Raw genomic sequence first — 27,142 nt, forward strand, 5'->3', positions numbered from 1 at the left:
CTGTAGGGCTACTGTACAGATTGGAAGGAACAGTATGGCAGATAAAGAAAATTCCTTTATTTGTAGATTTATATAAGCATAATATGAAGTTAGTAATCCTACTGCAGTTGCTTAAGTTAGTATCTAGGAATATCTGTAAGGAAGAGCAAATAACTTAATCTAAACTCATATCTTCCTCTTCATCTTTCTTGTCCTTAGAGTCTCCTTCCTTTTGGTCTGACTTGACACTGTTCTGCATGGCTTTGGCAAAGGCTTCTACATCTAGAAGTTAAACACACGAGTTATTGCATTTCCTGGGCTGGAGCTCATTGTCCACGCAAGGTTAAAGCTTCCTTACTTAGAAAGCAAACAGTTGCTTCAGTGAATTAACAGGGAGGAAAATTTTAAACTAAGTAACACACATCCAGATCTCTCTGACACAGCATTTTATGCACTTTAGTTGTGCATGCGCATCCTAAGACCAGAATTCTTGCAGTAATGAGAGAGATGCTAAAAGCTCATTAAGGAAAAGGGATTGCCTCACTGCCAGATCTGGCCCTGACTGTGTACACTGATTTCATGTGAATCATTAAATGCCACAAGAAAGGCATTCCTGAACAAGGTGACTGTGCCACCTCCAGAGTCTTCTGCATCTCTAGCAAAAAAACAAGGCCAACACATGTCTGCAGAACCCCAACTTCTCTCACAGCACATAGCACCTCGCTCTGCTGGAACACCTGTCCCACCCACCTTTTCCTTGTAAACCAGTGCAACAGTCACCTTGCAGACTGAGAACTCAGAGAGGGAGAGTTAGAGAGAAGCTGATCATTACACTCCGTATTCAGTGGCCATGTGCAGTGCCAAAACCCCCAACAACCCCCTCTTCTCCTGCTCCCACCAGCACTCACCGCCTTTATTTGCTGCATCTACTGCCTCTGCAGGTAGCCCAAACTGGCTCATGAGTGGGCCCAGCTGTCCTGAAGCTAAGGCAGCACTGAACATGCTCAAAGCCTGTGGATTGGAGTCAACAGCATCAAAATAAAAGTTTCCATCAGATTCCTGCAGCAGTAACCCCAGGAGGACAGCAGTCCTGTCAGGGCAGGGCTTGGGAACAGATATGCAATAAAATAATCACCAATTACATGTCCTTCACTTCCTTTTGCATGGAAGTAGCTACAGTCTAATCTAAACCAGTCATTTAAGCTCCTGAAATTTTGCAAATGGGCAAATTTTAATCAATCTATGTAAATTACTAGTTCAGATTGGTCTGTAAGATGCCAACTTTATCACACACAGTGTCCTGCAATTAAGGACTGGTGTTTCAAGGATGTAGTGTAGTAACCATGAGCATCTTCTGCTCAGTCACATGAAATTACCTTTAAGGAGCCATTTGGAAAGGGATTAATGAATTTGCTACTACTTCTGTCATTTACCAGAGCACATTTATAGTAAAGAAGAAGGTAAAGCCCAGCTCCAAAAGAAAAAGTAAAAACTATTCCCGTCTGCCCTTGAGTTCCTCCTGCCCATCTGCAGGAGGAACTAATGCTCTGTTAAACCATGTCACTCCTTTCCACTTCTACTGAGCAACTTCCCACTATGAACAGTGCCAGGAACCTGGAAAAGCAGGGCAGGGTCAATCAGGATGGGAAAGGGGGAAGAAGTGCAGTTCCCCCTAGAGCCAGCATCTACCTGCTGGAACTGAGGAGACGTCAGGGTGTTCTGGATCTCTTCCGCAGTCTGTGGCAGGGATTCCCCTGAGGGAAGGTAAGGCATCAATCGCTCCTGAACTTCAGCGTTGGCCAGGATGGGAGCCATGATCTCAGGAGTCAGAACAGCTGCCAGGTCCACTAGGAGAAAACAAAGGGTTGGCCATCAGACTACACCCCAAACCCCGTGCTTTTGTCATGTAAATCAAATTATCTAGTCAGGGTCTGAGTATTGAAATTATTATCACACTGCCACCATCTTTTCTCCCTCTCAATTTTGGAGTGAGACTAAGTCTCCTGAAGCAGTCAAAACCAGCACTGAAATTAAAAAAAAACAAACACCAAAAAACAGGAACAAAAAAATTAAGAGACCTTTCAAACCAGTGTGGAACAGGACAGGACAGTAAAACAGCTCCAAAGGACTCCAGGATCCAGCAGCTGCCTGGTCAGAGCACTGTTACCTTGCTGTCCTCCTGCTCCAGATGGCACATTCATAGTAGCTAAAATGTTCTGAAGGTCACTCAATTGAATGGGCTGGGTTGGGCTTGTGGCTGAGCTGGTTCCATTACCCGAGCTGGGAACGGGGCTGGGGCTGGTCACCGAGGCAGCCGCAGGAACGGACGGGGCCGGCGTTACACGTGTGGAAGAAGTGGTGGAAGATGGAGTCACTGCAGCCGACTGGCTGCGAGAGCTGGGCAAGACAATTAGGGTAATTAATTCCCTGCAAAAACCTCTTGTATTCTGAAAAACTTCTTTTCAAACCCTTACAGTATAAGAAACTCCTACCTCATTTTAGAGGTAATAAGCAGCCTTGATTCCCACCATATTCCCCATTCAATAAGCCATGATTCCTCCCACAGCAGCGGCAAGTTCCCACTGCAATAGTCCAGGGCAGACAAGGCCTCCTACCTTGATGATGAACTGCTGGTTGGAGGTCCCCCACTCCCGAGCAGACTGGCCAGCCCAGGTCCCGTCAGTGCACCCAGCCCACCTTCCGTGAACGTAAAAGAAGAACATGTTTAGACATTTATTTCTTCAGGTTTTCTGCACCTCTCTTATCTGGAGAGGCTGCTGTTGTACCTGAAATATTTGCTAAAATAGAGGAGGGGGTGAAAGAGCCCAACCCACCCTCCTATTCCCTTCTCCAAATTAATAGAATCTTCTTTTTTGATCTTGCATCCCCATTAGAGAGCTGAACATCTCAGAAATGACTCAGTTTCTAGGTGTGCACAAGGATGAAGTCACTCCAGTTTGTGCTGTACATACATCATTGTAACACAGCCCATCTCATCCACTACACCAAAAATCCAACTTTTCTATGAACTTTAAAACCAAGGCCCTCAGCAGAAGATCCCAGAGGCGTCTTTGAGTCGCCACCACTCTCTCCTCACAGACCAGGGGTTTGCAGCTTCAAACCTAACACAGAGATGTGGCAAGAGAATTAGCCAAGCTCTTAAATACTTCACAAGCAAAGGAAGGACAGCTCCACACCCCAAGTGCTCTCAGGGGAGCAGCCAGCAGGAAACCAACACCCTTATGCCAAAGAAACCAGAATCAGCCTCCTCCATCACACTTCCCAACTACCAAGGACTTGTGGCAGGGTCAAGAACCTCAGCTGGGAAAAGGCCTGGCTGCTGGCCCCCCTGGAGTTGTCAGGGACTCGACTGCTCCCCTACAACTCCTTTGAGCCACATCAGCCAAACACTCCATTTCCCATCAGCAGTTCCTTGCACCACACCTGATTATACACACAAAGCACCTGCATTCCTCACCCACCTTTGGGAGCACCTGGGATCAGAGGACAGAACAACAGCACTCAGTGAGCAAACCCATGGCCAACTGCAGCTACAGACCCTGCAGGTCAGAGTGAGCCCCTGCCAGCCCCTCCTTGTTCAGGAACAATCCCATGGAACCAGCACTTCCTGTCACTTATCCCCGAGTTTCCCCAGCAGCAGGCACAGCAGGTAAAGCTCACCACACACTGCTCTGCTCCATTTCATGGTAAAAGTGACCCAGGAGCAAGAGAGCTCCTCTGGAGCTCTGCAGAGCCCCAAGAGATGCAAACCAGCTGTGATGAAGATGACATTCCCAGGGGGAATGTTCCCCAGGGATTCACCACAACCACTGTTTGCAGCAGCAAGCAGATGGTTCTCTTTCTGTTACATGTCAATCTGGTTGTGGCTGAATGTAAAGGCAAGGAAAGAAGAACTGCTGAGGAAAAGTGTTGAAAAAAGGAGGACAAGTCTCAGGATTATGTGAAGCTTCAAGAGGAAGATCTTTTCCAAACACATCCTAAAAGGCCAGATTTTTCCAACACTACCATGAGATTTGCATCTGAACATCCCACCAATATGCATCTGAGGCTAAAAAGACACCAGCCAGATCCACAAAAATGGACTTATGAGCTTAAGCACAGAACCTTTGTCACAGCTGTGCTCCTTTGCCTATTTACACCCGAGGGTCCGACCCATGAGAAAACGCTCCTGGAGCATGGACAGCATTGAGAACAGCCCACAGCCCCTTCAGAAACCAGTGATTCCAGCTCTCCCCAGGGCTGCCCAGGAGAGAAAGCCCTGCCCTGAGCCTTGCCCCCTGACTGGGGAGTGCTGTGGGGTGGGACCACTCTGACCTTCCTCTTTAACTCTTTCTACTTTGCACACAAATATTCACTGAATCAGAGACAACACAAGCAATTCCACAGCTTGGTAACCAGCACGTTTATCAGGAGCAAATCACTGGTATTCAGCCCCTGCTCCAGTGAATATTTAGGAAGAAAAAGTGGAGTAGAAAAAAACAAGGGAAAAAAAAGCAGAAGATTCAGTACAGCAAGGAGCAGAACCACAGTTCCTTGCAGATCAAGCCCTGAGCTGAGTGCTGTGTAGAATCTGGTACCCTTTTTCTGTCCCTGAGCTCATCTCGGAGGCAGGGCCTTGCCTTCTCACATGAAAGAAGCGCTATTGAGATCAATAGCACTGCTTGAGAACATTGTCAGGTAAGATTTAACCTGGCAGGAGAAAATACCATTTTGGCATAAAGATATTAAAGCATTTTACCAAGTCCTCCTAAGCCCGTTGGTCCGATCAGCTGCATGAGCTGGTTATGGCTCATGTTTCCAAGAAGGCTTTGCAAGCCACCCTCACCTAAAAACAAAAACATTCTGAAACACAACATATTCACATGGTTTTTTTCACAGCACTCCGGCTCAAACAGCAGGAGATTAATTGGCATCACATTCTGTATGGAAAAACAGTTTCAAGTGTTTACTGATTCATGATCTTCATAAAAGATAAATGTAACTTGGTTTCATAAAGAGGTAAGACTCCAGAGAATCTACTGGAAACAAAGAGATTTCTCCTGGCAGTCTTAACTTTCAGCCTACACCTATTTAACAGCACAGTTTATTCTGCTAAAAGCACATTCTGTTAATAACATTGTCCCCAACTCACCCTCTACAGCCAACAGGGATTTCTTCCTAGGAACTCTAGGGGCTTAGTCTAGACATAAATTAAAAAAAAAAAAAAAAAAAAAAAAAAAAAAAAAATGAGATGAAGGAGCAGAGAATGGACTGTACCTCCCAGGGTAGACATAAAATAAAAAAAAAAAAAAAAAAAAAGCCTCTGAGATGAAGGAGCAGAGAATGGACTGTACCTCCCAGGGCTGAGAGCTCGTGGCCTCCGCTGGCATTCCCACCCAATGCCCCTGGCATGGGGGGATTGTTCAGATACTCGTTCACCTTACGGCAGTGCTCCTCATCCTTGTCTGTCTTGGGCTCCTGCAAGAGAATTGCTCTTGGTATGAGTCACACTGGGGGGATTTACATCCAAGACCTTTGTCTTTGACTTCACAAACCTGCATCCAGAAGAAGAGTCGTTTTGATCCTGCCTTGAACTTCAATACATACACACGGCCTGTGGTGCACTGTGGGACTCTCTTGAACTCACAGTCATCAGGAAAAATAATCAAATCCTGGAAAGTGTGTCAGGAGAAACAAATGTTTGAGAAAATACATCAATATTCCTTTTCACCTCCCAAATCCCTCTGCCCTCCTCCACGAACTTTCTTCCATCTGCTCCTCAGAGCAGAGAGCATGTGGAAGTGCAGGTCTGTCAGTGACATTCTCACCCTAATTTGTCCTGGGGGAGCTCTTTCTGCAGTGCCAGCAGATCAGAGCATGACATAACACCTCAGCACTGAAACACCAGCTCGTACTCACATCCTCCACGTTGCCTGAAGTCCTGTCCTTCCAGCAGAAGTGAATGAGGGAATCATCAGTTTGCTGGATGTAAACGAGGCCTTTTCTCTTGTCTGGAGTTACAGTGCTGCCTTTCAGGGACATCTTCCCTGCTCGAAATTCCACCAGGTATTTGCTCGAGGAGCCACGAGAGCCTGGCACCAGGCTTGGAAATAACGCGCCTGAAGACATCCTGGAAAGAGAGAGAGCAGCAGGTGTGATGAGAAACCTCCCCATATCCTCTCTTCCCAGTATCAAACTTCAACCTTTAGTAGGTGGCTTCACAAAAGCAATCTGTTCTGCTGCCTGCAGAACTCCAGGGTGATTCAACTGAGCTAAAGCAGAACCCTGGATGAAGACAGGAGGCTCTACAGCCTTCTACTAATAAAGGACAGCCTGTATGCTGAGGCGCTTGAAAATGAAACCACCGTCCCCCGGCGTTTCCTTCTTCAGTTGGAACCATGGTTCAAAGCAGGAAGCCCTGCTGTATGTGCACACTGCGGCTCCAGCACCCGCAGAGCCCCACAGGCTGCCCCTCGCTCCGCTGCCCCTCACGCTGCCCCCCGCCCCTCCTCCCGCACGGACCGACCCGCGGGCCTGGCGGCGATGCTGGGCCCGGCGGCCCCGCGGGGCTGTGCGGCTGCTCCGGGGTCGCGCTGCGGTCACAGCCCGGCCAGCCCCGGCCCCGCCGCTGGGCAAACACTCGGAGCCGAGCCGGGACAGGGGGGGGTCGCGGCGCGGCCCGGCCCGGGCACCCCCCGCCCGCCCAGAGGCCGCGATCTTCTGCCGGGCCCCTCGAGGCCGCCTTCCCCGCGGCTTCCCGCGGCAGGAAAGCCCCAGCCCGGCCGCCGCTGGGCGCGCGGTCCCGGGGGAGCCGCGGCGGGACCCGAGCGGTACCTTCAGCCTTCTCCTCCTCCTCCTCCGCCGCCGCCTCAGCTCTTCCTGCCCCGCGCGCCGGAACCCCGCCCCGCGCGGGGCGCGCGCCGCCGCGGCTCCGCACAATTGGCTGGCGAGGCTGTCAATCAAAGGGGGCGGGGCGAGGCGCCCCTGCTGTGTCACGGAACATGGCGACGCTCCCCCCTCACCCCCCCGGCCCTCATGACCCCCTCGCCCCCATCCCATCCCTCAGCCGAGCACAGCCCAGCGCCAGCGCGTCTCCAACATCACCTTTATTTTATTTATAGGGCAGGGAATGGTTACAAAACAATAAATCCTTCCACGAAAGGCACGCCGGGCCCATGGCCAAAGCCCGGGTTGCCTCACAGTATTTCAGTATTGCTTCCCTGACCCAAATCGTAGGTGTCTGCAAAAAGCCAACACAGGTGTGTTCCCAACAGCAGCGCTAGGTGAAGAGTCTTGAGTTTGCTTTTAAAAAGCGGGTTTGGGCGAAAAATTTACTGGGAAATTATTTTATATGATTAAATGAGAATAAATAGTTCTCATTAGGTCTCCTCTAGGATAGATGGTTCCTGTCCTGTTAACCCGGGTGCCAAGAGTTCTACAAACGCTGGATGTGTGAAAAGCTGCTCCCCATTTACAGCAGGACACCACCTCCAAGACACAAATGCTGTACAGCAGTACCAAGTGAACTTTCACACTGATAACATTTTTTACCAGAAGCCCACTCTCTCCCCAGCTCCAGCTCACAGCTGGCCTCTCCACCATCCCACAGGCAAGGTCAGTGCTGGGAGCGCTCCCGAGGCTCTTCCCGCTGCCCATTCCAGCCAGCACTTCCACCCGGGGCTGGAGGTGTCCAAAGCTCTGCTTTAAATCATCTCTGCCCAGTGACCATCCCAATGAAATCAAGGTACAGCCCCACAGCTGGCTGAGCAAAGCCAAAGTCCTCCTGGCCCCCCCCACCAGCTGCTCTGTACGGGTCTCACAAAAATCTCTGTCACCATCCAGAGGCCCAAAGGGTATTTATTTATTAAGTATTTATTATAATTTCTTTCTAGCTGGTTTCTCTATGCAGCTGTATTAACATATACTAACACAGTTATCTTATATACAGTGTTTAATCAAGTTATAAAAGTGACATTCTTTCAAAAGGTGCAAAGTTATTAATGTTTTGACACGTAAACTACTGAGGCGAGATCTGCATCGAACACAAAAACTTTTGGACTTTGAGAGCATTAGGAATGCCAGGGCTGGCCAAGCAGAGCCGTGTCGGCAGCGCAGGGAAAGGGTTCTGAAAGTGTTGCCAATGAAGAGCAATAAATTAAAAGAATGGGTTTGGAACTAATCTGAAATTTTACTGAAAACTTCAGACTAAAGGAAAGGGAGACGGGGGTGAAGATGTAACTAATGAAGTGTTCTTAAACTGGAAACGTTCCCAGTTTCTTTTTATATCCCATGAAGATTCTATACTGAAGTTTGGATTAAACACACTGGTACAATTGTTTCATGCTTTCACATAATGACAAGGCTTTAGGTCTTTGAATTGAAATCCTGGCTTAGACAAAAGGGATGCTAACCTGTACACCTCCTCTTAGAAACAGAACATCTGTACAGTTTTTTTCCATTCAGGCAATTTCTATTTATATGCATTGTTTTAAAAACATCACTCCAGCATCGAACATACTATGTAATTAAAGTAAGTTTTAAACTCCCACTGCTCTAATATGTGATTCATTTTAATCCTCACCTAACAAAAAATTCCCTATGGTATGTGCAGCATGTCTGGAAAGGGGTTAACAGTGCCTGACACTGTCATTAAAGCTCAGGTTTTTATCAAAACTATTTTTATGCTGTTCCATGTAGATCAGCAGTGTCTTTTCAGAAGTGTCTGTGCCCATACTAGGAACAAACACAACCCCACTGTGCCACTAATTCCAGCTCAAGTTCTGAGGACTTCCATCAACACAAATTACAAATTTTGGCAACAGAATCAAGGTGCCATGGACAAGATTAAGATTGTGCCCCTCCTTATTGCCTTGAAGTTTTACAGCTTATTTTTCCAATAGAAACAACTAAATTTCCCCCAAATGTAATCCAATTGTTGTACACATGATTTGCTGGAAGAATTTCTCTATGAATACGTTAATTTTCTTTTGCTTTTTAATTCTCTGAGAAACACTTTAAAAAAATCTACTTTCTGGATGAAATCACAGATGTTTTGGACACAAATCAGACCATTCTTTCTTGAATGCTTCATGTTGCTGGCACTTAACACCAACAATTTCTAAATTACTGTAAACTTCACAGCAGCACAGCCGCTCTCCATTTTCACCTGGTTACTCAATTAAAAACTTTCATAAAAGAAGCAGCAACATAACAATAAGTTTTAATTACTGGACCAAATTTTTCAAGCCTTCTTCCACACCCTGGCCCCTGAAGAATACCACTTGAAAGAAAATGAATGCATCAGTTCAGTAATTGATTATTTCCAGTATTATATGGCTTCGATGGTTTGATATGGAATAAAAACAAAAAAAAATCCCACTTTTTGACATCACGTGCTCACAGGAAACTTGTAATAAGTATAACTCTGCCAAAGCTTTAAACTGATTCTGCTTTTTCACACATACAAAACAGACATGACCTAATAATGAGAAACATGCAAACCAAAACTTCCCCAAAACATGAACCTGCGTGGATACACACACGGAAGTGCTTCCAAAGGAAAGTTTAGTCTAGAAGCATACACAGTGCCAAAGCTGCCAAAGGTAGTGCAGAAGAGTTAAGCCTCCAAGTGGTAGCAAGCAATATACTGTACATTGGAACCACCTCGACATTCCTGCTATTGCTTCCAAAGCTTCTCCTATGGTAAGAACAGCATTTGACCTCAGGAAATGCACATTTTGGGTGTGCCCTTCCCTTCTCCTAACGTATGCTCTATGGGATTTATCACAGGTATGCAGTTTAATGCTCACAGTGTCCCAAAGTTGTGAAGACTCTGTAACAGACAACTACAGTGTGAGAGGCTGGGGCTGGGTTTTGTGTTCCCAAGGCTCTCAGTTATGGAATTGTTGAGAGTGGGGCCAGGAGCTCCCGTCCCCAGGGAGTGCTACATACAGTATGGGGAGTGTGACAGGACTGGGTTTGATCCTGTTGGTACCACGTTGGCTTTTCATCCCTGCTCCAAGTGCCAAAAACTTCAGCTTCTTCTCTATTGTACTAAGTATCGAGGATATTATCTCTAGTTTATTTAAGTTATGTAGTTTTCAAGGATGTTATGTGCTCTACAGATACAGCATATCCTCCTGCCAGAGAAACTAGGGGAGGAAATGGAGAACCAAAGGTCCCTCTGAAAATTAGTGAAAACTTGATGATTTCAGGTGCAGCTTTACGGAATGAGCGCAACAGTATTTAAATATTTGGCAATCCAACGTTAGTGAGAATTAAATCATTGATTGTTGACTGATAGAATTTCTGTTAAAATTTACTTTGAAAAGCTGGTTTTTGCTATCAACAAAACCAGAGTAACTGGCTTGGAATGAAATCTAGTAACTAGATGTCCGGATGAGATGAGCAATTGCTTCTGGAATTTCAGTATATGTCTGGACAGTCTGAGAAATTTCTATCAAAATAACCACCTGAGTACAGCCAATCTGGAGTCCCAGTGTATGGGTTAGTGCCTTGATGAAACCATCTGTAAAACAAAAAAAGGAGAGAAACAATAAAAGAAAAAAAAGCAAACAGAATTAATAGTTATTAACAGAGAAAAAAAACTCCAGTGTTGCTTCTTTTACAAAACATTCTAAAAATACACTGGTATTTCTTATAAAAAAAATTCTTTGGAAATATTCTGAACAGGAAAATAATTGAACTTCCTACACAATTATCACCTTGTAGAGCACCTTTTATTTTAGCATAAAGTCAAGGAGTATTAAATGGATTTTAAAATTCCTGTCCTATTCCAAGTAAAAATAACATTGACTCTCTAGATTATATATACTAATTTTTACTTTAAAAGAATGCCAAATCTGTTACACAATCATTTTTGGAAATTTCTCCCAAGGGGAAACAATTTCTGGTCTATGGAGCTGTGTCCTGCACAGAACATCAGCAGCTGCTCACTTTTAAACCCGTTAACCAAAACCAATTTTATATTCTCTGGAAGAGATTTTTCAAGGCATTAACTGGAAAAAAACTGTAGCTACTCCTTCAGCTTTGGGAAAAGAATGCTTTCTCTTCTGAATTTCATAAAATCATGGAGCATCCCAAAGTTCTTGCCTTTGAAGGAAGCAACTGGCCATGAGCACACAGTTGACTGCACAGCACTGGCAGCTGTGAAAAGCACCCTGTGGGAGCAGCAGCCAAATCACACATCACTCCCTGATGCACTCTGTGACTCAGAAATCACTTGAATATGCAGTCAAAAAGGCAATTTCTGAAGTATCCAAGCCAAGAAATCCAAAGAGTGTGAAAATAAAAGGCCCCAGAGGGCCACAATGTCTTGTTCAACTACCAAAAGCTGGACAGGAACTGGTTACAGGAGAGATGACACTTAACATTTCAACATTCATTCTAACAAAAACATGACCTCTGTGGGTTAAAAAAAAAATTCAGCATTACCACAGTAGTTAATTATGACAGGCTTCAGCATTTATTGTTAGGTATTTTTTCCAAGACAGACTTATCAACAATTTTAGCTTCCAGCTACATATTTAATTATTGACCCAGCAATGCTTTAAGTGACACTACAAATTGTGCTGTCATGGAAGCAATCAGATACATGCTGTCCTGAACAAAAACAATTCAAGCAGTACCCAACTATTCCAAGCTTAAACAAATTCCTCCTTCCTGGCCCCTTACCGTGTGTGCCACTCCACCTCGTCTTTCGCACGCTCCTTGCGAGCAGCTCTTTGCTTCTCTTCTAGTCTCTCCTTCTCTCTGCTTGCCACATCTAGCCAATGTTTCAAGAGAAATTGGTAATTTAGCAAAAAAGAAACAAAAATGCAGAAAACACAGGAAAGACCAGAAAATGAAACAGAATTCATTTAAGCAAGACAAAGCATTTGCTGTACACAGTCTTTAGCAACAAAAACCTACAACTCGTTTCAGAGAAGTTGCTGCTGCAAACACAGAGCTGAAACTGCAATGCTGGTGTTTTATCTCTCAGAAATACTGCACTGAGACAGCAGGGAAGAACTCAGATTAGGCAATAACAGAGAGAGAGTGATAGAGAGTGATTTTTTTTCACTATTTGGCCTTGTGTTTCCTCTGACAAACACCAGAGCAGCAGAGCACGTCTGCTCACCACATGTCTCTCCAGACAAACTCCAGAGCAAGTGGAGCACATGTGCAGCTCCTCCCAAGCTAACAAACATGCAAACACATCACAACACAGGATAGCAGCCCTGCTCTCCCAGGCTCTTCTGGGAGAAAACAGACATCATACACTGTTCAAAAGCATGTTCAGTGCAAAGGATGAAAAAGAGTTAAGGCTGCTCTGAGAATGAGAAACTGAAGATTGTTTCCTGCATCGGCCTCCCTTCAGCCAGCCCTCCCAAAACGTACTCCTGTGCCAGTATTTCCTGCAGCAAACACATACCCATGTTCCCGTTCTCCATGTTCCTGATGTCCGGACGCAGCCGGCAGTCCGTGGGAGCCAGGATTGCCTCCATGCCCTGCTCCAGCTCATTGAGGCTCACAGCAAAACTGGTGAAATTGTACATCTGGAAAGCAAATTGAAGAGAACACGCAAGTTATTCCAGCAAAGCAGTGCTGGGTTCCTTACAATGAATGGATACAACAAAACTTCCAAGAGAAATTGCTGAGTCAAACCCCTACTGGCTGCCCTGAAGGCAAGGTTAGGGCTAAAACACCAGCTGGAGGAGGGGAAGAACAAGAAAGGGCAGATGGGGATAGAAATCACAGCTTTCATCTTTTTAAGCAGTCTTTGCTTGTGAGAATTAAGACAGATTTCCTACGATATTGATATTTAACAGCATCATTTTTAGAAAACAAAACAAAACCACCCACACCTAAAAGACCAAAAAGTCTTGTTGAAACTATGGATATTAATATCCTGCTGTCCAGCTACTGCACCCTGTGGCAGCTTGTCTTGGAACAGCAGGGCCAGCAGAAGGGAATGTGTACCCATACTTCAGCCACTCTCAGTGCAAACATCTCCCAGACAGGTTAAGCTAAATCTCCAGATTCCCATCGACACTTGGAACACGTGTTCCTGTGCCAGCTCAAGCACAGCAGGGCTGCTTTCAGCACAGGACTAAAGCACAGCTTGCTGGAGTATAATTTCAGTGTAGCAAGAACTGCCAGAGCCTGGTCCTGTGCCAAGGAGTGACACTGCAAGGAGGCTCCCTGGACCATTACTCATCTTCCCCTGGATAAGTCACCAGCAAGAGCAAAGCAGGGGCAGATTGAAACAGTTACCTGTGATGAGTTTGGTGGCCTACAGTTTATTCTCCAAAGCAATTTACTGCCTGGTATGAACTGCACTGTGTCTTGAACCTCTGGCATATCATCAGCCTCATCATTTTCAGATTTACTATCTTCTTCATTCTGAAACAGATAACATTTGGCAGAGGAACAAAGGAACTGGTTTCATCTTGGATTCCGCAGTGACTGTTGAAGAATCTGTTCACATTTGAGATACTGAACACCCCTGTACTTCTGCCTCACCCCTCCTGTTTGCTTTTCCTCACTCTGTATACAGCCCCTCTCATTTTTATCAAGTCTTGCTCCTGATATCCCTGAATAGTATCCCAACACTTAAATAAAACTTGAATATCTGTTTAAAATAAATCAGTAATAATAGTAAATTAATGTATTTCAGAAGTGTTTTCTCCAGCTGCCATTCTATCCTATGCCATAGTTTAATTTCACCTCACATGACCATTATTTCTACAGGTGCAAATGAGCCAAGACTGAAATTTAATCCAGTTCCCAAGTTAGTTCTTAAGTCACAAATAAAGCATGCCTGGTTTTGGATATTGCTTCACTGTTTGCAAAACATTCAGTTAAAAAAAGAGAGGCCCTCATTTCAGTCTGATCCAGACTCCAATCACAATTATCACCACCAGTTTTCTCACTGTGAAGACTATGTCCTTAAGTTTATGAATGCAGTAACTTTCCTTCCAAGTTCCTTTGTTACCAGCTGCACTGCTGTGCTGCACACGTAAAACTCCAATGGTTCAGGGGGCTGCTCTCAGAACCTGAGAGAATCTGACTGCTGCAGGACACAGACAGCAGCATTGTGGAATTTCAGAGCATTTCACCATGAGAACCCATTTAAAACCACAACAACCAGAAGGGAAATTTGAGGCAATAACATCCTGGAGTGACAGTAACAGTTTTCCTCACTCCCACCCCCTTTCTATTTTCCTTCTGCCCTCTTTGACATGGCTTATTTGTTTCAATCAAAAATACTCTACTAGGTTAAACAGAGTCTGTTTTATACACTAGAAAACAGCTCCATATGGTTAAGAGTCTAATTTCAATCATTTGGTTTGAATATTCATTATTTAAAAAGACAGTTCTAGGCTACTTTCCATGTCAACATCTGGTTTACTGTTAGACAGTTCCCCATGTAAAAATAGTCTCAACGGGAAGGAAGGAAGGAAAGAAAGAGTTGATTTTCTTAAGATGAACAGAACCTTATTATTTTTTTTTAAAGAGTCAAAATATAAGCCTGTACCATGATGGAATCCAGAGCCAAAAGCAAGGCCTGTTGTTGCTCAAGATTCTTCTGATGTGAATACTTTTAAAGTTTGAGCCTCTTAGCATCAAGAGTGATTAGCTTCTGTTTAACTTTTCATTTTCAGTGAGTAACTGTTGATATAAGGAAACCCAAAGTCCTCTGCTGCACATACAATATTTCCCATTTTCCACGTGACACTGAGGTCTTGGCAGCAACTTCCCTGACACCGCTTACCTATGAAGTAAAACCCTGTATGTTTCCAGACCTCTTTTTTGTGAAGACTTTCTACATCCTAAGTTCTGAAAATCTGCATCACCAAAAAGAATATCTGACTTGAAGAAAATTGCTATTGTTTTTACTGCCCAAATCCAAGTATTTTTACTGCTGGAGTTGGCAGTAGAGCCACTTTCCTCATCCAAGGACTGGACAACATCAGCTTGGGGGTTGATATTTGATGATTTCTCTGACCAATCTCCAGCAGACACCATTCCTCCGAGCTCCCTTCCATGCCAGCAGCTCACACTACAGCCTGCAAAGCTCTAAGTGCCAAGTGCCTTCTCACTGCCCCATCCAACCCCTACCAAATGGCAGCTTTTATCTTTCATTCACCTAAATATGATGTTTTGATTTAATTTCTGATATTTCAGAATCTTTTCTCCCTAAAGAATCCCTCCCCTTACCGACTTCTTCTTCGGCTCACCGCCTCTCTTCTCACTCTTTTTGTAGGTCTCGTATGTGGTGGGATCAGTGCACCACAAACATTCTGTCCACTTGCCATAGATCACACACAGCTTCTTCTTGCTGCACAGAAATAAAGCAAAGGACACTGAGCTCTTCCTTCTGATTGGGCTGCTAAGCCAAGCCTTGCAGATTCTGATCTATATTAAATACTCAGCTTCCTACTTCGCTGTATTTTATGTTTCTATTTGCACATTTCACAGAATCACAGAATGGGTGATTCTTAGAAAACACAGATGTCTGATAGGCAAAGAAAAGGTTTCAGCTCAGTCCAGCCCTCCAGAACAGATCCTCATGACAGTCACATGCTTTTGCCACTGTTAGATGAATGTGGGTACATCAAAGCCAATTATAATACAGAGACTCAGAGTCACAAAACAGGTCTGGGTTAATTAAAAACTTTTAACAACCACATTCTCATTATTTTAAACTGAAGACTGGAATTATGACTGTACAATAGTAAAACAGTTGCTGCTACTAAGCATTTTCCCTTCATTTCCAAAACCTGGAATGGAGACTTTTTCTACTAATGCTTAAAAATTATCATGCTGGAATCAGGGGGTTTAATACTGACACAGAGAACAAAAATGAGTTACAAACTACATTGCTAGCAACTTTAAAGTCACATCATTGTGGCCACTATGCCAGCAAAAGAAATGCCCCAGTGTTAAAAACAGAGAGACCAAGAGGTTTTTCTCACTTACTGCTTGTCCTGGATGTATCCCTCTACTCTGTGAAGCTCTTTCCCAAACAGTCCACATGGTTTAAAATTAAGGACACATTTATCTCCAGTACTGTGGAGGAAATAAGTACATGCTTAGAGAAGCAAGCCCCTAAATACATCAGAAAATGTATTTTACTTTATTTAGCTTTTTTAATATAGCTACAGTTAGCTGGTGGTTACTTTATATATATAATTGTTTTGGTTTAACTATGGTTTATTATCTGACCAGGACATAAAAATGACACACAAATTTCAAAATTCCACAGAACTAACAAATTTTGTGCAAGTACAGAAGACAGGATTACAGATTTGATGCTATGAGAAGTATCAAACAGCTGCTTGTTGGATTGAAGCTCTCATTTATTGACAGAGTAACATGTGCAGTAGTAATGCTGCTCACAGAATTCTTTCCCTCATCATTTAGAAGGTAATTTATTTTATGTAAGTAAAAAGCTTTGATACAGGCAGTTGGCAGAGCAGTTGACACTCTCTAAGCTCACATTTCCCAACTCTGCAGTCATTTTTCTGTGCTGTGCCCTTAATTTAAGACATTGTCCATTATCTAAACTAAAAAAAGTGACAAATCACAATCAACACAATGGAGGTCCAATCTGCCTCTGACAATTATTCCATTCAATGGTTCTGGAGTTAAATTTAATTTCTGTTCTCTGGCAATGATGCTGAATTTGGATGGGTAACTCACAAATGTAAAACCTTTGCTCTCCATAGGCCATCTGGCTTTGTGCCTTTTTAATTAATTAATAATATTTATTTATTTTAATTTAATTAATAATATTATGATAGTAATCCCAGGCTTAGGGAGAGTTTGCATTTATCAGGAGAAGAAAAAAAACCAACCCCAGAAAAAGACAAAAAAAAAAAAAAAAAAAAAAAAAAAAAAAAAAAAAAAAAAAACCAAAAAAATTTGGAACAAAAAAAAAACAAAAAAACAAAAAAACAAAACCACAAGACTTTGGAGCTAGAAAGCAGAGTTTGCTGCGTGTCTGACAAAAATCAAAATCTGCTCTGTAACACAAATGACCACAACAATCCCTACAGCCCCTGCGTTCATCATCAGCATTACCTGTGATTTACAATTTCTACCACTCCATACTGTTCTAACCACAGTTTACCAATAATTACATTATGTACACAACAGGTTGGATTTGTCCATGTGTAAGCTTCATTGTGCCTGTCAAGGAAATAAGAGAAAGAAATCATTTTCTTGAGCTTAAGATGGAAGCCTGCTTTCAATTCTGTTCATGGCAAGGCAAAATATTTAGCACTCCTCTGAACATCCAGCACTCAGCTTCAAAAGAGAAGAGAAACAGACTTTTCTTTACAAGCCAACAATGTGCTGTATCCAAGCATTAGTGCAAGTTAATGAAGTGATATTGCCATTGTTCTTCTCCCTTCTCACGTGAGTTTTACAGTTGCTGTGCTTTGGATTACAAATTTCAGCCCAACATAAAGAGCAGTCCAGGAATGCAACTTTTTCATTTGAATTTTGAAGTTTTAAGTGATAAAACACAGTATTTGCAGGAGAAACAGACTAATGCCTGTCTTCTATTCAATTGCTGCAGCAGCAGTAAATTGCATAAGTGGTTTCCACAAACATGCCACAAGTTTTCTCATCTGTATTTGAGGCCACTGAAGGTAATTTTGGGGGTGTCAGCGGTTTTTGCTTTTTTTTATTTGGTTGTTTAAGACCACTGGGACACAACAGCACTATTGCAAGCTCCACAAACATGACATTTTAAAATCCAGTTCACAACTCTATTCCATCCTTTCCCCAAAGATTTGCTGAGAAGAAGGAAAAATCCTAGAATTGATTTTCCATTTGGTTTATTGTTTTGGGAAAAGCTTTAAAGGTGAGTTTACAGAATCTAAATCCTTAAAAGACATTATTCCATAAATGATCAAAAAGTTAAACAACAGGATTCCTATTGTCACTAGCAGAGTCAAAGCCATCTATTCACACTCATCTTTCCATGCTAGTAAGGGAAATACTGAAGTTACCTGGTAGGCAATTATCTGTCCCAGAAAAGTTTGTAAACTCAGTTTTAACAGAAAATACAAAAAAAGCAGTGCTCTCTGTAAAAAGTGCCTTGTACTTCTACTTCCAGTGAGCATGGAGAGAATGCTCCCATGTCACGTTTCCAACCCATCTGTCATTTCCCAGTACAGAGAAATAACAGATCATTGAAGTCTCACTATTTCCCACAGCTCCTTTTCTTCAAGGAGTCTTTAGAACAATGACTACTCTTCAGCTGGGGGAAAGAATACCAGAATCCCTCAAATTCACCCCCCAGCCTTTAAACATAGTTTTATTCATGAACTGTTCTGACACAAATTCTTTACAGCATAAACCAAAACACAATACAAGGCACTTATGATCAGGACTGAAGAATTGAAGCACTTTTTGTGCTGAAGAAGTGAGAGAAAAGTGTCTTTAAATGCTCTGAAAAATAGTCATGGTTAATATAAAGGCACAATTTAATACTGACTCACAGCTTTGCTTCCCAAACAGCTCCTTGTTCACTCAGGCCCTGAGCAGTTCTCAGACTCCTCAAAGCAACAGAATGGTCTGAATCACAACACTGAGAGGCTCAAAATTTGATTTCAACTCCTGCTGCTAACTTGAAGCAATTATTTAAAATAAATGCTTTAACTGTTTATATTACAGTTTAAATCTCAGCCTTAATTAGGTTCAGCAATAACTTTAATAATCCTCTAAAGAAAGGCTCTCAAGGAACAAACATTATTTTGGTAACACCTGCATTCTGCACTAACATTCACAGTTCCTTCTACATCAGAAGAAATTTCCTTTATTTCTATCATCATTTATCTCCAAGACCAGTTCCTACTTTTATGAACTTTAGAATATTAGATGCCAACAGCTGAAAAATTAAACTACTTCCAAAAGAAAGTACAGGAAAAGTCAATGCCTGCTATGCAAGGCAAGTTTTTTACTGAAACCAAATGTTCCTTAACATTTCAAAACCACCTCAGAGTTAGGCCTCAGAAAGGCTTTTATAAAAGCACCAAATGCAGAATATTTTATTTGCAACTGTTCTAGTGCATCCTCATGTCCCACTTGGGAGAGCTCCAGAGTCTTTGTGCCACCAGGACACAACACAACTCATGGGACGTCACGTAATTCATGAGAGACGAGCCTGGGAGCAAGCTGGAGAGGCATTCTTGATTTTGGTAGGAAGCTGATCCTTCTCTGGAAGGATCCTGACAAGTTTCTCCTGTTCCCTTACCACACAGAACAGTTACTGTGAGATGCAGCTCTTTCCACACAAACCACCAAAACCAAGAGCAATACTGAAAATTGAGATGAGCATGAACAGCCCAGTAAGAGAATTTTATCTCTACATTTAAATTTTACATGTCTTCACAGAACTAGCTTTCAGTAACAACCAATATGTAAGAAATGCAAATTTTCATGATGGAAAAACTGGGTCAAATTGCTACAGCTATGGAAACACAACACAAAAAAGCCCCAGCTCTGAAATTAAGTAGTGAAAATCGACTTGTAAATCAATTCTTACGACATCTTCAGCAAGGGGTTTTTAGGCAATCACCTCTGAAAAGCCAACATGGTTATTACAAAAAGTAAAAAAAAAAGTTATTTACTTCTCATACTCACTTCAGAAGCTCCAAAGTAATTGTTCCCCGAGGCTCTGCTTCTATACTCTTTCCCCAGAATTTTAGTTTGGGATAGATTGATCCATGAAATATGAAGTCCTTATTGAGGCCTTCAGAATAAAATGCACTAATAGGTGGGTGGTGGCTGACTTGTTCAGATATAAACCTAAATCCTAAGTCCTCCCTGGCAAAAGCAAAAAAAGAGCATTAGACAGTAAGCATATTTTTAATATTGCAAGAGAAAATATTTGGTATTTAAAAAAAAAAAGTGAAGTATTTTTAGATTAAACTGAAGGTGAGACTTTTCCTTTTCTAGTTCTGTGACACCTTTACAATTAATGAAATTAAAAGGATTTTTACTCTGAACTTTCCTTTTATACCCCAAACCAGATTTCTACCCAGAAAGGCATCTGAAGAAATTTCACTGAAATAACTCATGAAAATACAGAGACCCTTTGGGCAACATGAAAAGGTCTGACTGAAAATTCCTTACTCTACTGCAGACATGTCACCCATTTATTTGAGAAATCTCAAAATCCTTCAGACTAATTTCTCTATCTGACATGATCAACAAAACAATATTAAAATTAATCAATAGTGTCTGCTCAGGAAGCATTTTTGGTGGAAGAACATGAACCAATTTTTCTCCAAATAATTCAAAGGCTATTCTGTCTAAACTTAGAAATAAAATTATTAACTTTTATAAAAACTTCTCAGAAATTCTGAGATAGTTTGAGGAAAAGAATTTTAGCTATACTCAGAAATATACTTTAGTGGTATTTTACTACAACCAAACCAGCGTGAGAGTCTGCTAACTCAAGAACACAAACAGCCCCAGCTCCCAAATTAAATTACTACCTGATTAATTCATAGGTTTCTCCTAACAGTGGGTTAAATGGTTTGCCAGTTCTCTCCCACTGAGAAGCTACAGCAGAAACTGCAAAAGCAGCTACAGCCTGTAAGCAAATTAAGAACACATTGTTATGAGAACAGTGCATTAAAGCTCTAAGTTTATTGTACTTTATTTGTGGCACATTGCAGTATTTATTATTCCAGAACGGAATTGCTTTATATTTCTTAAGGCAAAAACATTTGTAAGCCATAGAAAAGTGACAAAGAAGTGGGGAAATATAAGCACTTTTTAAGAATCTCATTTCCAACAGGAATTATTGTCTGTGGTAAATTCTGTCAGATTACACTCTGCCTCACCTACTTCTAGAAGATCAGCCTGGTTTTTTAAATCTACTTTCCTCCCAGCTTTGACTGCCCCCACCCTCAGCTCATTGGGAACAGATCCTCACTCTCCTAGTGCCAGGTAAGAACCATTTCTAGCACAGTTGAGACTTCCTGAGCCAGGCCAGCAGGTTCAGGGGACAATCCAGTGTCAGGGGACACTGAGGAGCTCCTGCAGGCTGGGAAATGGAGGTGTGGACACAGGAGCCAAGATAAACCCTCCACTGCACTTGAGTAAAACCAGAGCTGCAAGTAACACCAGCACAACGTGGTGCACACAGGTGTCACCATATTCACTGTCCTGGTGTGAGAGCAGCCAGGTGCTGTATCCTACTCCCAATAACAACCAGTTTTGGAGAAGAAAATTGTGGTATATTTGTCTCTGTCACAACAATTTTTCATCCAGGAAGTTCAAAATCATGAGGTCACTCAGCAAACCAATTTAGAGTGATATAAAGCCATGATTTCATCTTCACAACACATAAAACCATAAAAAAAGTCCCAGTTAAAGAAATGAGTTGAGATCCTTGGGCGTGGTCAGTTGTGGTACCTTCCTTTTAAACTCTGTGCATGCATGAAGGGTCAAAGTGTCACAAATATTTGACACAGTCACTATGAAAGAAGAAACTCATCTAGACAGACAAACTGGCCATTCTTACTGCAGCCCCTGAGAAAGAGATACACTCAAGTGAGAAACTGCCTTAAAATCAAAGACTGGGAGAAAAAAACTTGTGAATTACCCAGAAGGTGGTGGGGATTCTTACCTGCATTCTTTCCAGGGGATCTGCATGACTACAAGCCTTATTGATGAGGTATATATGCTCCATATATTCTGTTATCCTTTGAAGGAAACTCAAGGGCTCGTTGAAGACAATGGGCATTGTAATCTTGGACAGCTCCTACATAACCAAAGGGCAGGTTGATTTCTTAGACACAACATTAAGTAAACAACTGGCAACAACAAGAATTTTGGAAAAAAATGGTGGGTGAGTTTATTTATAGTATTCCTCAAAGGATATTTAGCAAGCCTGTAGCAGATCTGCTACAGCTGAAAGGGGCTGGAAGCAGTGCAGAACCCTACTTGCAATCTGAAATAACAACTTAAAACATTGATTCAGCTAACCTAATGAATTCACAGAGAATGTTACCTTCTCTGCTGTGCTCTGTGCAAAGCAGAAGAGGTTAAAATCTCCCTAGGGAGCAGCAATAATGTGCCAACCAGCTTTGTGCTGATACTGAAGTGCCACATGCTCCTTGGAAAACCTCACATGCTTATTTGCATAAAATCTATCTATTTCACTGCAGCAACCACAAATTATTCTTTGAAAGGAACATTTACATAAAGAATAGCACTTGAATTGCTCTAACAGATTTTAGTGGTTTATTTAAGCAGCCTGTTATTTGTGTCAGACCATTTCTGGCTGTGCAGATAAAGACAGACACAAAGTTCACACAGAGATTTCCAACTCCCCAGGTCTTTTACTACACCCAAGAAAATTTGGCTGTTTAATTACAAAGTTGCACTCACGAGCATTAAAACATCTGCTTAAAACTTAGCAGAAAGCAAAATGCCACCAGATGAAGTTAATGCAGTATTTTCCTCACGATGGCACAAGCAAGGGGAAAAAAATGTTAACCTTAACTAACTTCAACTGATTTGGTCCAAGCAAAAGTTTGAGTAGATAGGTCACTCATCCCACCAAAAGGAGTTCTGAGAGAACAACTGTATCTCCTAGATGACATTAATTAATAAAATAAAGTCCTAAATCACCTTTTGCTGAGTAAAGAATAAAGAAAGAGAGCAGATAAGAGAGCATTGTGTCAATCAAACATTTGATTATATTTTAATGGCTCTAGTCTAGTTCTTAAAGGACAGCTTCAAAAATGCCAATCCACATGCTCTAACACCTACAGAAGACATGGAAATAGTACTGTTAATAAATAAATGTTGAGATTTTGGGAGTTGCAGTTTAAAATTGTTTCCTAGTAAAAAAATAGGAAAATGCACCATATGTTATTTTGTGTCTTGATGTTTAAGCAATAAAATTAATCAGCTGACATTAGGAGACCTAACACAGATGCTTCACTCAAGCTAACTTACCAGTCCAATGCATTTTTTTAATATGCTCCACACGCTAAAATCACTTCTAGAAAACATTGGAGCAGGTAATGATGTCCTGTAACAGGAAAAAAGAAACACAACTGTCATTATGAGCTCACTAAACAACAAGCCATTTTCTTTTCTATTGAAGCAACTTACAAAAGAAGCAAAGCATCCCCCAGACTTGGCACAGGAAGCAGACACATGAAATGACTTTCCAACCCCAGAGAATTACCCTCTGAGAAGAGCAATGCCCCAAAAGGTGTGAGCCAGCACATGCTCCACTCCCATCTCCTCTGCAGCTCTGTGTGTTTACCTGTGTCTCTTAATCCCATTTTCTTGTATCTCTGTTTCTCCATTATGCTTTCCAGTGCTATTGCTTTGGTGTGGCTCTAGATCAAGCATCTCTGGACCTTTATGATTTGCTTCTGAAAACTCTCCTGAAGAATTGTCAGAATCAAAGCCTGTATAAAAACCAAAATGCAACAGTTTTCTTAGGAGCCTTACCACGCCACAGAGTGCCACTCACATTTTGCAAGTCTCACACCTGAAGTATGCCTAGACTAGGTTAGTTTATTTTAAAGACTATCAGAGTGAAAACCCTTATTAAGTGATTTAATTTCCAGGAGTATTATGAGCCAACTATTGCATTAGAATCAAGAATTATCATTTTTCACGCTGCTGAATATAACACTAATTTAGAATCTTAAAAGCTCTCGAGTAGCTCCTAATCAGATTAGCAGCATTTTCTCTTTTCCAGAGCTGCAGTGTAATTACAATAATTTGAGTTATGTAGTTTTCCTCAAAGACACCAAATAAATTAAATTTACACTGCTAATAGGCAAGGAGAAAAATAAAAAAAAAAAGAGAAAACAGCTATTTCACGATGCAGGGGCAAACACCCAGATGACTGGAACCACAGAAATGTAGGACATTGAACTTTTTGCCACCCATACCTGCAAACCATCTAACACCTCCCCAGTGGTTGCACAGGAACATGTGGACACCAGGATGAACCATTCCCTGAGCTCTATAAGTGACCTGCAGGAGGTGGCTGCACTTCCTATCTCCCAAATCCAACCACTTGGTCCAGAGCTACTGGAAACACTACTGCAACCAAACCCCAGCTCGCAGCAACCTGCTTGGACCAGCTTTAATCCCTAAATGTTAAGCCAGCAGGAATCTGTACAACACAAACTTGTGTTACCAAGCAGCCCTAAGTGAAAGCTGGATTAAACCAACAATCCAAGATTCCAGTCTAATGATTTTTAGCCACATAAATTACAAATACAGTAATATAAATAATGACAATTTTTGCATATGGCTTTGAATTAGAAGATTTTTAAAGCATTCTGTGCACCTCTACACACACCCCTGGTCTCAATCAACAGCAAGAGGCCTCCCCTCAGTGCTGCAGAAACAAACCACTTGTAAACCACAACAGCATCACCACAGAGCACCCTAAAATGATCAATTAATACAATCCTTCACAGCTGCCACAGCACTACAACACAAAACACTGCTAATCAGTCAGTGTAATAAAGGAACATTTTTGCTGAAGTTAATTCTGAAATCATTAAGTCCTTTCTGAGTGCCAAAGGGGTCAATTCTTCCTCATGACTTTAGCTTCCAGCTTCCAATTTAAGAGTCGAAGAGCATCATTAAATGTGGGTATCTGCTGGCATACACTTTTTGCCATGGTTTTAAGGAATACGTAACAATTTTTGCATTCCTTTCATTCCAGCTGTCACAGCCTGCAGCCCCTTGTCTTTGTACTGAGCTCCCATCACACTCAGCTATGGCCTGTCCCCGAGTCAGCTGTGGGTACAGAAAGATTCTGAAACATTACAAACCCTGCAAACACTCTAATGGAGTAAAGAAATCAGCTGTGACAAAGATTATTCATTTTAAATTGACTAAAATGTTGTGATCTTCTGCCATTAACTTTTTTACAAAGCAATACTTCAACTTTATTTTAACCTCTCCAATGGCTGCTTTTGCTGCATTAGAGCAATTCATGCAAGGCACACAATCCAGAAACAAAAAGCTGCACTTTTTTCAGGGATCAAGACCATGGCAATAACATGCAGAACTGCACCAGGAAGTCCCAGTGATATGATCTTATTTGGTAAACAGCAGGTGTAATGGGTGATGTCATGTCTTGCCCTGTCTCCTAGGTTTTGATGTCACAATAATGTAATTACACAGCAATAACCACACCTTGGCACTCTTGGTACTCAACTGGAAAGCATGACAGCCACACATAGATTCAGGTCATTAAAATGAGGACTACCCTGAAACACCTGTCTTAAAAAAACCTTCAGTCAACTCACAACAAAATATTTCTGATTTTAAAATAGTATGTTTAACCATATATTCGCTTTTCTGGAACCTGTTACAGTACAAGCAGCAAAATAACTTATTAGCTTAACTATAAGTGGGGGGGAAAAAAGCTTTTTCAAGCTCATCCAAAAATCTGATCAAGTTCACACAACAACAAGGAACAGCATCACTTCAATGGGATTAACACACCTAGATGTAAAAGTAAAGCTTCACAACAGGGATAGTCCACTGGCTTATAGGGGAATAGTTCTGAAAAAGGTTACTGTGATTTCAGTCTTTATATTGTACCTGAAACCCTGCAAATCCTATCCTGCAAATCCTATCAAATGGTCATTGTGTTATCCACATTAGTGTTTGTTTCCTAGGATTCAGAATTATTTTGTCCTGTTCTTGTAAAGCCTATGAGGAATTTAGATTCAAGTATATATTTTATTTATGGACAACAATATGTCATTGGTAAGTAAATAAATGTCAATTCAAATGAGTGTCTTGCAGACAAACAAAAATTAAATCCCTGCTCCAGAAAAGGAAGTACATCAGAAGGGTAAGTCTGCTTTTATTAGAGTGCACTTCCACCTAATTACTTTAAAAAAAACAACGAACCAAAACCACTATGGTACACAGCCAGATAATCACAGACTTTCAGCTGCACTTTCCACCTTAGCATCACATGACTTAACCACTACAAGCCCATTCAGAAAGCTTAGGAAGATGCTTCTCAATGAAGTTCTAGGTATTATAGCTCTATTAAGAACTATCCAGACACTGTTTTATGGAGAGGAAGAAAAAGAGCATACAGAAATTATTTGTTGTAGTTTTTCTAAGATCCAAAAAGAGCCTTACGTCAGCTGCCAATAAAGCTTTGAACTTGAGAAACCCAGTAGTTTATTTACAGGACAGTTTTCATACTGAAAAGCCACTGGGAGTGAGGATAAAAATGGAGATTTAAAAGCAGGATGGGAACCAGAGACAGAACTACAATGTCAACAATTAGCTTAATCAAAGTCCCACTTACATGTGTTAAGAGTGAAACAAAACCTTTTAAAAAGTCTTAAACTTTCAAAGTAAAATACTTAAGTTGGGTGCCAACATAAATATATTTCAAGAGCTTAAAGAAAAGTGACTTGCCAGTAACTTTAGTTCTCTTAGCCTTCCTCTTCCACATCCTGCAGATGAACCAAGTCCACTCAGAGTGTGCTGCCCATGAGCCAAGGCAGCAGAGGCCCTGCTTCTGAGTCATGGGCAGGGACACCAGCCCTCCCCTCTGGACAGTCAGCAACTTCCCTGAGCAATAATTAATTGTCAGCCAAGGCACAAAGGGAATCAAAACACCTTGGTACTGAGAGCCCTCACACCTACAAAAGGAATAGGGATAAACATGCTGGAAGTGCAGACAGCAGGTGAAGCAAGAGGTATTGTTTTTATTTGCCAGAAGTTAACCATTCTCCCCTCTCCAAAATAAGTCCATTGTCACAAGCTGTAGCTGATGGAGGCAGGTTAGCATTTCACAACATCTGCAATTCTTACACAGCCATTGATTCAGTCTGATCCAGACAGAATGAAAATATATCAGTTTGGCAGATAACCTCACTTCCTCCTCCCCACGTGAAAGCAACAACACCTTCACAAATACACCTGGCTGGATAAACCAGCTGAGCCTCATGAAAACAGAACACATTTCTGTGGAACTGCAGGCTAATATTTAAAAAAGCAAAATTAAATTATTTGTGTTCTCAAAAATAAATTACCCTGGTAAACAGCCAGGCATTTTCCTGCTTTGTGGCAACACTTCCACAAAACACTTTGGCAAAAAGATACCCGACAATAT

At 41.9% G+C, this 27,142-nt stretch overlaps 2 protein-coding genes across 6 annotated transcripts in view; both read right to left on the reverse strand.

Annotated features, from left to right (window-relative positions):
* Positions 1–37: 37 nt before the first annotated feature.
* On the reverse strand, positions 38–6,888 carry ADRM1 (ADRM1 26S proteasome ubiquitin receptor). 4 transcript variants are annotated; one of them, XM_041478380.1, is made up of 10 exons: positions 6,814–6,888; positions 5,899–6,109; positions 5,535–5,651; positions 5,334–5,457; positions 4,739–4,825; positions 2,595–2,676; positions 2,147–2,376; positions 1,669–1,826; positions 888–990; positions 38–261 (listed from the first exon to the last, which is right to left on the reverse strand). In XM_041478380.1, the coding sequence occupies exons 2-10, from the start codon at positions 6,106–6,108 to the stop codon at positions 155–157; spliced, it is 1,218 nt and encodes a 405-aa protein (XP_041334314.1). In that variant the 5' UTR covers position 6,109; positions 6,814–6,888; the 3' UTR covers positions 38–154. The 4 variants fall into 4 exon arrangements, with proteins under 4 accessions (XP_041334314.1, XP_041334317.1, XP_041334315.1 ...); XM_041478383.1 differs by lacking the exon at positions 6,814–6,888 and adding an exon at positions 6,506–6,806 and having other exon boundaries at positions 2,255–2,376; XM_041478381.1 differs by lacking the exon at positions 6,814–6,888 and adding an exon at positions 6,506–6,793.
* A 930-nt stretch (positions 6,889–7,818) lies between these two features.
* Positions 7,819–27,142, reverse strand: part of OSBPL2 (oxysterol binding protein like 2) — a 34,350-nt gene continuing 15,026 nt past the window's right edge. For both annotated transcript variants that reach the window (XM_041478478.1, XM_041478479.1), the window contains exons 4-15: positions 23,288–23,435; positions 22,972–23,047; positions 21,635–21,769; positions 20,496–20,593; positions 19,639–19,821; positions 17,068–17,175; positions 15,964–16,053; positions 15,202–15,322; positions 13,255–13,383; positions 12,413–12,536; positions 11,674–11,764; positions 7,819–10,507 (exon numbers count right to left, since the gene is read on the reverse strand). In XM_041478478.1, the coding sequence (XP_041334412.1) occupies positions 10,405–10,507; positions 11,674–11,764; positions 12,413–12,536; positions 13,255–13,383; positions 15,202–15,322; positions 15,964–16,053; positions 17,068–17,175; positions 19,639–19,821; positions 20,496–20,593; positions 21,635–21,769; positions 22,972–23,047; positions 23,288–23,435 (1,406 nt within the window). In that variant the 3' untranslated portion in view covers positions 7,819–10,404. The remainder of the gene's footprint in view (positions 10,508–11,673; positions 11,765–12,412; positions 12,537–13,254; positions 13,384–15,201; positions 15,323–15,963; positions 16,054–17,067; positions 17,176–19,638; positions 19,822–20,495; positions 20,594–21,634; positions 21,770–22,971; positions 23,048–23,287; positions 23,436–27,142) is intronic.

Source organism: Pyrgilauda ruficollis, unplaced genomic scaffold, assembly GCF_017590135.1.
Source record: "Pyrgilauda ruficollis isolate IOZ18807 unplaced genomic scaffold, ASM1759013v1 scaffold45, whole genome shotgun sequence".
In the NCBI taxonomy this organism is placed as follows: domain Eukaryota; kingdom Metazoa; phylum Chordata; class Aves; order Passeriformes; family Passeridae; genus Pyrgilauda; species Pyrgilauda ruficollis.

Excerpts from the sequence above, each read along its gene's own strand:
- ADRM1 (XM_041478380.1), bottom strand. The coding sequence starts at position 6,108 with ATGTCTTCAGGCGCGTTATTTCCAAGCCTGGTGCCAGGCTCTCGTGGC. Across the intron at positions 5,652-5,898 it reads CTTCAGGCAACGTGGAGGAT|GATTTGATTATTTTTCCTGA; the intron begins GTGAGTACGAGC and ends CACACTTTCCAG. Across the intron at positions 262-887 it reads AGATGCAGCAAATAAAGGCG|ATGTAGAAGCCTTTGCCAAA; the intron begins GTGAGTGCTGGT and ends TTTAACTTCTAG.